This window comes from Macrosteles quadrilineatus, unplaced genomic scaffold, assembly GCF_028750875.1.
Source record: "Macrosteles quadrilineatus isolate MER2022 unplaced genomic scaffold, UCM_ALF_1.0 Scaffold_9__3_contigs__length_116548681, whole genome shotgun sequence".
Taxonomy (NCBI): Eukaryota; Metazoa; Arthropoda; class Insecta; order Hemiptera; family Cicadellidae; genus Macrosteles; species Macrosteles quadrilineatus.
In genome coordinates this window covers 40,516,821-40,527,758 of record NW_026542602.1, presented here as the reverse complement: position 1 = coordinate 40,527,758, position 10,938 = coordinate 40,516,821, and the positions used below count along the sequence as shown (strand labels likewise).

General features: G+C 34.1%; 1 protein-coding gene across 1 annotated transcript; it reads left to right on the top strand.

Annotated features, from left to right (window-relative positions):
• The first annotated feature begins 6,622 nt into the window (after positions 1-6,622).
• On the top strand, positions 6,623-10,612 carry LOC129003347 (uncharacterized protein K02A2.6-like). The gene has a single exon (XM_054431639.1). It carries the CDS (start codon positions 6,623-6,625, stop codon positions 10,610-10,612), a length of 3,990 nt encoding a protein of 1,329 aa, XP_054287614.1.
• The last annotated feature ends 326 nt before the right edge of the window (positions 10,613-10,938 follow it).

Sequence of the window (10,938 nt, the reverse complement as noted above, 5' to 3'; positions counted from 1 at the left end):
TTATAGGGAAATGTAAGTGTGCTGTTACCTATTTTATTCAGTTATGTAAGTAATAAATAATGCTACAATGTTCCTGGGAAATCAAATACTCTAGATCGGCCTCCGGGAAGTGAAACAAATTGCAACAGAACTGTGTACCGTTGACTGTAGAGCTTTGGGACATGGTTGCAAATTGTATGAGCACAAAGGTTTTCCCCAACAACCTATTTTATGAGTATATATGTTAAGCATGTAAATAACTTAATGTGCAATATTAATTCATTTTACGTTGTCAAAAAATTTACATTTGGTGTTTTTTTCCACATATCTTTTAAAAGGCTTTTTTATTAATATTTGTAAGAATCCAAATAGATATTATTGCAGGTGAAACAATGAGTATTAAATTTTCTAGAAATTATGTGAGTATCTAAAAGTGTGTTTCACGCTCAACTACAAATCTCTAGGTAGCTGGATCGATTCCGAGCAGTGTCGGTTTTAGAGCCACATTAAATGTTTAAAATGTTTTGCCTACGACCATTTTTTTAAAGTAGCCGTTTCGGTACAGTTCGTGGAATTGAAAAGTATCTCATAACAGCATTGTTTACCTTCATAACAGCATAGTTTTACTCATAACAACACGAGTAACGGACCAATGAGGTTCAAGGATTGAGAGAGGAGAAGCAAAATTGTAATGATTCGAAATTTAACTAATCAGCTGTTCAGACCAATTTAATTGTTGATTGGTACAATTAGTATTTGATGCAATGTTTCGTTGCATCGTCAGTGGCAATTAGAGGTTATAAACAAAAACATAACCTATTTTAGAAGTTATGAGTAGTGATTTTTAGTAATTAAAACACCGTCGTAGGTAAAGTAGCGTACGCAACTCGCGTAAATAGTGTTAACAACACTCGTAGAAGTTTTTAAGGCACTCGCCAGTCGTACCCTAAATTGTGTCGTTAACACTATCTTCACGCAATCGTTGCGTAAACTACTATTACGTAACCGCCGGGGTGCGTTGTGTCGTTAGTAGCTCGTACAGTTGAGTTAAAAAAAATATATCAAAGAGTGTAAATAAGCTAATCAAAAATCAGAAAGTAAAAGGAGAAACAAATAGCACAATGTTCGAGATAAAATTTCTTACTTTCCCTTAATCTGCGTTCTTAATAAACAATTTTGAACTTTTAGGGCTTATTTGTATAATAAAAAAGTAAATTTAGAGCGTTGGAGTGAACAAGCTGGTGTAGCTTAGGTTACACTTTAACCTTAAAACCCACTAGAGAGGAAAATGTTTAAATGCGAAGAAATGGTAAGCTGAGAGATTCGCTATAATGTTGGCTTCGAAAACATCCCCTCTGGTTATACATGGTTGGTTTGTAGTCAACATTTACATTTTACGATTCAGGGATTAAACCTTACATTTTTCAACAAGCTGTAGTTTAAGAAAAACAATGCTTTATCCATATTATTATTTTCTTAACAGTAGGCTTTAGTTAATATATTTTTACAAAGTAATGACGTTTAAGTATATTATGGCCCTAACAATTTTAAATATTCTATAGCGCTTTTAAATAATTGATTATTTATTAAAACCTATCCAAAAAATAGAATTGACATCACAGGGTGGATGAAATTCACATATTACATAATTGTGTAATTGTAATAACTCTACCCAGATGAACAGATTAATTTAAGAGATTACTAAGATTGGAATGCATCTGCCTTCGACGGAGCTTGATTAAAATTGCAAATATTCCAGAGCACAACTTTATCATGTTTTCAGCAAAATAGAGGGCTTTAAATTGGATGTGGTTTTTATAGTTAGTTTTTAAGGTTTGTTAGTATACAGGTATGTTGTTTAGTTATTATTAGAACGGATGATGACTGAGAACAATATACGTGGAAGTATAGTTGAATTACAACAAATTCCCTTATGTTATGTAAACAATTAATAAAAAAAATCACCTAATTGTTAGCTTTTAGAACATGTTGTTATTTTGTGTTTGATCTAACATTGATTTAAATTAGAATATGTCATGACTCATAACGAAACAGATAATATGTAATATTACGTCTGCATGGAACTTAATATTGAAAATATTTCGATATGTATGCCTAACAGGGTAAGACACAACTGGTAACTAAAAGTATGGTGTAAAGGTTTCAAAAACCAAAAATTTGGTTTTATTTGTCTTCAAAAGATCATTATAAGTTGAAAGTTTATTTAAACCAATGCCATTGATTATTTTTCATATTAGTAATCCCACAGTTAGGCCTACTAAAAAAAATTATTGTTGAGATACCATGTGATTAATTTTAAGATGCTGGACCATAAAATTAAAACTACACCCCCCTGAACTTTGAAATAAGCTGCAAATAAGTATAAACCTGAACACGACATATATAGATTACAGTTAGTCTTTTTGGGACATTAATATTTATGTGCTTATCTTTATATCCTAAAACCCTACCTAATCGAATACCAAGTCCTGCTATTGCCTACAATTAATTGTAAATGACTCCTGTAGTTTCAATTATTCAAAATTTGTATAAGAATTTTCGATACTAATATAATGTATGCTTCTGGTGCTAAAAGCGTTTGCCATACATGTATTTTTATCAAAGGGATTTAATATTAAAATTGTATTCAATAAAATACATAAACCTAATTAGTCCTATTTACTTTCATTTTAACAAAATTTCAAAACATTTTAACAAGCGCTATGGTATCAAATAGAACATTTATCACATTACATTAAAAAATTATATCTTTATCAATTAATTTTGATTACGTAATTGCTTAGCTACTATTTAATTATTTCTTTTATGTATGATCAAATGGAAACTGCGTATATATAATAATAATTGTAATAATTCAATTTTTTTTTCATTTTGAGTGGAGTAAAATAATATTTATCAAATAATAAAAACTAATTTTCAAAAAGATTTAAAAATACATTTATCCGCCGTCTGAAATCCCCACAATCTGTGGGGTAATGTACTGTAATGCCCTTCCAACTAGAAAACATTATGACATCACATTATGGGATTAAAATGTTTCAACGGACCGTTTTATTATAAATTGCTTTTTATACGGAAAACTAGCTTTTTAATGTTTCATACAATATATAGGTACGGTTATTTCTTATTTTAATATGTTAATGTGCTAATTTTGTTTTTTCTCAAACAATATATGGGAATATGAGATTCTCCTATATATTTAATATTTTAAATTATATAATATGATATTATTAAATTATATATTGATATATGATGATATAGGAATATATTGAATGATATTATATGGGCTATGTTTATAAGATATAATTAGGTTAGTTTTGGAGTTAAGATTTGTTTTATAGTTTCCTAACATTGACAGTCCACTACTGTATAAATTATCAAAAAAACAGTCAAATAAATGGTTAACACAATCAAGTAAGGCAGATTTTTTAAAAGATGCTTCGACAAATAATTATAAAAACATTGTTAATTTGATGTATGATATTTCTGTTATAAAGAAAGGAGTCGTTAAGGTTACTAAAACACAAACATTCCGTGTAAGTAATAGCCCTTAATGGAAGGCTTAGTGTAACATCAGGATATGGTAGAACGACGTGGAACAAAGGTAGGCCTGCACATTCTACTTAAAATGTGATCTAATAGTCAATACTCTTTTAACTTCCAGTTTTTACGTTGATTTTCTAGAGGGAATTTCATCATGAAGTTGCCTACTTACTAGTTTATCAACCTAATAATAACAGATATAAACAATAGATCGATAACTAAGTGGTAACTGACCCTGATATGTTTACATTAAAAGTTGTAAAAAAATAGTGCTATTATTTCCGATCACGTTTTGTAAGCCAATCCGAAACAAAGTGAGATTAATAACCTTGCAGCTTAATTAATAACGGAATGAATTAATCACAAGTGCGAATATTCATAAATCAATTATATACGTAATTGTATTGTAAAACAAAAGTTGAAAGGGGGAAAATAATCCCAAACCTAATGGAAATATCAAGGTTTCAGAAATATAGGAGATCTGAGACAGACCAATAATGTTTCCATTTAAATTGAATCCTGTAATGGCTTAACCTGATATCAATGTTAACGGTTGAGCAGGAATTTTTTTCATTGGATTTGGAATAGCATATTCAACACGATTAACTGAAGCTTTAAAATATCTTATTTTGTGTCCTTTAATTTGCAAAGCAAAATTCAGTTTATTAAATACGGTTTTGTATAGTTCTAACAAGCATGTAGTATAGTCTGGTTATGCTATTTTAACTTTTGCTTTATTGGTCATTTATTAAATTTATCATATTTTATTAAGTCCAAGTTTGTTTTATCTATTACTTTTCTTTAACCACGGTAATATAAAAAATACTTGTTAACTCCCTTTATGCGTTCTTAACGTATTTTACAAGTCCATTAGAAGAGCATCCTATACGGTAGGAGCATGGTATGTGAAATATATTGTCTGTAGGCCTATTGTAAAAGGAATTTGTTGAACTTTTGTATTCACCATATCAACCCCTAAATATTTATTTTTATTGGCATATTGGGAAGCAATTTAAAGCTCTCAACCTCCTTTTGCGGGTTTGGATGATATCTCGTGAAAGCCCTTTGTCATACAGGCTTTTAAAATTCAGAGTTTGTGCTGAATTCTGTTGTCTATCATCTGAACTTTTTTTAAATTTGTATTTTTTTAGATCAAAACAGATGGCCATGATACAATATTGTTTACATCCATACGAAAATGGGGTATACAAAAGAGGATTTGCAATAGAAAATTGTAAATTAGTTTAAAATATATCACAGATTTCGAAGTCACGAAATGACGCTATCTGCTACTTTTACATTATATGAGACTATTTTGTAAACTTTAAATCTGTAGCATGTGTTTAATTGTGACATTCCATCAGTAAATTACTTACGTATCAAATGTATGTACAAAGCTATGGTAACGAATGGTAACTAAATTTAAATACATTTCAACGATAACTTTGTTCAAATAGATTGTATTTTCACATCGTTTCTCACGTGAGCTTATGGATGATGGTTAAATAATGGTTTTGTCTAGTTCCAATCAGCCTGCAAAACGTGACCAAATGTAATTGATCGAGCCAATGATTTGTTTCGGATTTTGGATACAAAATAGAATTGGTTACGATCAGTTTACCAGAAAAGAGAAGATTTAAACAAAAGATTACTGGGATTGAAAATATTCTACCATTGACAGGATTTGATTAAAATGTCAATTAGATTCAAAAACATTCTGTCTCATTTGTCAGCTATAAAGAAGCTTGTCTATAGATATTTAGAGCAATAATTGGATTTTTATAATAATACAACTTTGTACTTTGAAAACCTAAAAAAATTGTTAGCAACACAAAAAAAAATATTTTTAATTTAATTTGAAGAGAATGATATCCAGGATAGCTGATTTTCAGCAAACTACAATGCACGTGTATAATGGCAAACCTAAGTAGGACATAGACGTATTATGGTAAGCCCCCGACCATTAGAACACATTGTTATGCCACACACAGGATAGCTACGTTTGTTCAACACATCTAACAATTTTTGGTGGTTGGTGTATAAATGCCAAAAACTGTGAAATCAGCTAGTCTAGCGAGCGGAAATATATTTTGTTTTTGCGTACTCTTTACAGATGTGACAATGTGTTCATTTCATGCAGTTGTAGAAAAAATCTTTTCGGTGCTTATATAGAAAAATACTATTCGTGAACATAGAAAAATATCTTTAAGCTCAAATATTTTACAATACCCTAAGAACTATTTTCGTACAATATAGTGTGCACAAAACCTACATTACGATAATAGTCAGTATCGATTGTTTATTCAATAGTTATGTTCATAAGAATACTACTAAATGAGTTTTACTATTGATATTTTAACCAAATAAACAGCATGTTGATTGTGATGTAAGAGGTTATCAAATACAGAGTGCATTAATCTCACTAAGAGCTAAACGTTATCCCCCTGTGTGTAATCGGTCTTAATGGAAGGCAGAATGTAGGATATGAGCCATACGGCACAAATATGCCTATTACAGCTACAAGCTCTCTAGGTAACAATTAATTTTGAGTAGGGAATTTATATGTAGGGAATAAGCTATTATACCGTAGGTCTAATAGTAGAACCTGGATCCGGGACTGCTTCATTTTTTCGTTTTCATGTCCCCAGAGGGCAAAAACTATTTCATACATATACATATACATATTATATACATGTTTCCCTTCTATATTCGTATATCACGTGTGTGTGTCCGTTAGCACGATAACTCAAGCAAACATTATCCGACTTTGATGATTATGGTACGATGGTGTAAAATTCTGTTTGTTTGAACCAGCATAAATGGACTAGGGAAACAATGTTTTGTAGGGGTTTTATGGGGGTATTCTAATTTTTACCCTGTAAACATTGAATTTATTTCTAAAAAACACGACTCTCGGAATGGTGTATGTAGGATTATTGTTATCAGCTGAGTTATAAAGTTATGAATCATCTGCTATTTGGTTTGTTTACATGATTATTGTTTTTGTAAATAAATAGTTTTGATTGAGTTTACTTAAATGAGTTTTATAAATTAATTATTCTATATTGGCGACGAGAAAATGCCGAGGAAAACAGACCAGTCTCAGTATAGGAGTGTAATTGATTTTAGTAACATGTCTTGCATACAAGATAGAATGAGCAGATTTTCATTTAAAGAATATAATAGTGAACAATTGTGGGAAGACTACATAGCTCGTTTTGAGTTGACCTGCAGAGTTAAGGGACTGGGTGGTGCTGACTCAGAAGAACAAGCGGCTCGGCGAGATCTTCTATTGGCAAATATCGGAGAGGAGCACCTCAGGGCACTGTCGGACCAGATGTATCCAAGGGCCTGGGAGGAGTGCACCTACGACGAAGTCAAAGAGGAAGCCAACCGGTTGTTCAAGCCTACAAGGACCCTTTTTGCAACAAGGTTTGAGTTTGAAAGAGCTATAAGAAAAGATGGTGAGACATTTATTTTGTTTTATAACAGATTGAAGTCTTTAGCTAGAAGTTGTAAATATGGAGATAGCTTAGATGAACGAGTACGAGATAGGTTTGCAGTAGGAAGCAACTGTCCAGAATTTGAAGTCGAAGTCAGACAAAGATGGCCCGAGGGAGTTGATAACCGAGGTGAGCGTGTTAAGTCAACAGTAGTACTAGAGTTAGCTCAATCTATGGAACGTGCGAGAGAAGAAGTTTCCAAACATGCGTGTAAAAATGAGATTTTCAAAGTAAGTGACAGTAAGGAAAAGAGGAAACCAGAGGTACAGAAATCTACTGGCTTCAATAGGTGTTATAGATGTGGGTTTACACATGACCCTAGTGAAGATAGATGTCCTGCTATTTCTGCTGTGTGCAAGAAATGTTCAAAGAGAGGCCACTTCGCAAGAATGTGCAACAGTAAAAATAATTTTGTCAAAAGAACAGATGGTAATTTGAGAAAAGTAGACGATTCTTGTAATCAAACTTATGATGATGAGTGTAGTTCTGATATTGATGTTAGTGGTACACAAATTAGGTCAGTCAAGAGTAAGGTTCCCAGAGCTACAATAGATGTAGAATTGAACGGGAATAATGTTAGAATGGAGTTTGATTCCGGGGCTCGGGTAAGTGCTATAAGTTTGTCTCTTTGGGATAGGATAAATTCGAGTGGCGAATCTCTCAAAAAGACGTCTGATGTAATCACTGGCTATGGGAAAAATAAGCTAGAAGTCATGGGTAAGGCTTTTGTGGACGTTACTTTACGTAATCGTACTAAGCGATTGCCGGTCATTGTATTACTAGAAGATGATGTTCCATTATTTGGGTTGCCGTGGAGTGTAGCTTTCAATCTTAATTTACCTAGAGAAGTAATGGTTAGGCGTATTGACAATGGAAAGACAAGTAGTAAAGAGGCAGGTAAGAACGAAGAAAGTTATAGAAAAGAGTTACAAAAAGAAGTAGAGGCATTAACTCAGGAGTTTTCCGAACTCTTTCGTGATGAGCTAGGAACGATATCTGACTCTAATGAAGTCATCCATCTAAAAAGTGGAACAAAACCTGTATCTTACGGGGCACGACGAGTTCCATTCCCCTTAAGGGAGGCAGTGGAGCGAGAATTACAGAGATTAGTACAGGAAGGAGTTTTGGAACCAGTGGACCCTTCCGAAACACCGATAGAATGGAGTACCCCAACTGTCAACGTAGACAAGGGTGGAGGTAGAGTAAGAATCTGTGGCGATTTTCGTACAACCTTGAATCCAAACATCGTCCCGGAAAGACACCTCTTGCCAACCTTTGATGACTTGACTTCCAAATTAACTGATGGAAAGATATTTTCAGTCATAGATCTTCGAGACGCGTACTTGCAAATGAAAGTACACCCCGAGTCACAAAAGTATCTGACAATAGCAACTCATGTAGGTTACTTTCGCTACAAAAGGTTGCCCTTTGGACTTTCCTCGAGTCCGGCAAAATTTCAAAGGTATATGGAAAGTTTACTAAAAGGACTTAATGTCGGAGTTCTACTTGATGACATAATCATTTCTAGTAAGGATAAGACTACCCATATAACCACTCTTAGAGAAGTTTTGAGGCGGCTAGAATCAAGTGGAATAAGAGCAAAACTATCAAAATGTAAGTTCTTTCAGAAATCTGTAAAGTATTTAGGTCATACAATAGATGGGAATGGTATTCATCCCTCCGAAGACAAAGTTGAAACCATAAGACACGCACCAAGGCCAAGAAACGTGAAAGAATTACGAGCTTTTCTAGGAGCACTAAATTTTTATGAAAGGTACATACCTAATCTTCATGCGATCGCTTCGAACTTGCATAAGCTGACTGGTACGAAGACTAAATGGAAATGGACTGACACCGAACAGACGACGTTTGACAAGTTGAAGAATATCCTGTCATTAGAGAAGACATTAGTTCCATACGACATATCAAAGCCGATCATTATTGAATGTGATGCTTGTGAACAAGGGGTTGGTGCAGTGCTGTTACATTTGATGCCGGATGGAACGGAAAGGCCAGTCATGTACGCCTCGAGGACACTAACGGAAGCAGAAAAAAGGTATGCTACAGTTGACAAGGAAGCGATGGCGTTAGTTTTTGCAGTGAAGAAGTTTAGACAATACCTCAGTGGGAGACATTTCAAGGTGAGGACGGACCACAAGCCACTTGAAAGAATATTCGGAATGCATCGCGATCTTACCAAAGTAGTAAACAACCGCTTGGTTCGTTGGGCTTTGTATTTAATGGAGTATGATTTTGAGATCCAGTACATCAAAGGACAGGATAATTGTTTGGCTGATTTTTTGTCTAGATTTTCACTCAAGACACAAGAAGTATTGGATCCAGATGAGAGAGAGATTCGAGCATTGGTTCAGGAGAAAATCGACGTCGTTTATCCAAATCATGAACTTGTACTGGAGTATAAGAAAGACCCAAATATGAAGAAACTTATAGACTACCTGGAACATGGTTGGCCAAAAGATACAGGAAACTTACCACCATCCATGAAACCATATTGGAATAAGAGAGAAGAGCTGACATTAGAAAACGGTATAATCATGCGATTAGGAAGAATAGTGGTGCCACAGATTTTGAGAGAAAATGTATTAAAAGAACTCCACAAAGGACATCCTGGAATAGAGGCCATGAGATCCCTATCAAGGTATTATGTATGGTGGCCTAATCTGAATAAGGATGTCGAGGCTTATGTCCGTAGATGCCACCCTTGCCAGAGTAACCGATCATTTGACACAGAACTACCTCTATATCCTTGGAATGTGCCAAGTGATCCTTGGGAGCGAATTCATCTCGACTTCGCAGGACCATTCGACAACCGATTCTGGTTAGTAGAAATCGATGCTTACTCAAAATGGGTTGAGATCGAAGTTATGGACCGTACGACAACTGCTGCTCTTGTAAATAGATTAAGGACTTGGTTTTCGAGATACGGCATTCCTAAAAAAATTGTATCCGATAATGGCACCCCCTTCACGTCCCATGAGTTTAAGACTTTTTGTAAGAACAATAACATATGTCATGTCACATCGGCACCGTATCATCCAAAAACCAATGGTTTAGTAGAGAGGATCATCAGAACCTTCAAGAGTAGATATAGTGCTTGCAAACAAGAAGGTCTCAGTTCATCACTTGCACTTTTACAAGTGTTGCTGGCGTATCGAAACACCCCACAAAAGACCACAGGACAACCACCATCAGTCCTTTTCTATGGTAGAAGATTACCAACAGCTTTGGATAGGTGGAGGTGTAATAGCAGAGATAGAATAGAAAATCAAGTGTGGCGACAGAAGTACTACCACGACTTAAAATCTAAACAAAAGGAATTTTCTGCCAAACAAGAAGTGTGGGTTCAAAATGAAACGAAGAAGGGCTGGAGACCAGGAACTGTACAAGAGAGGACGGGAGAGCTGTCGTACACAGTTGTAGTTGGGGGAGATGTAAAGAGAAAACACGCTGACCAGCTGAGAGCAAGAGAAGGTGCAACTGATCCACCTCAATGGAAAATGCAAACGGAACCTGAAGATGAACACAGTTTCGGAAATTCAGCCTAAATTGGGTGGGGAGAAATGTAGGATTATTGTTATCAGCTGAGTTATAAAGTTATGAATCATCTGCTATTTGGTTTGTTTACATGATTATTGTTTTTGTAAATAAATAGTTTTGATTGAGTTTACTTAAATGAGTTTTATAAATTAATTATTCTATAGTGTACCATTTTACCTACCAATACAGTGACTAGATTGAACAGTTTTTAATCAAAATCTGGTATTCTTTTTAGATGTTTGTACCGTACTGTGAAGCCAAATAATTGTTTTAAATATTTCAAATGGTTTATACATTTTTAAGCCTTAACTTTCTCAAGCGATGCACTTTTGTT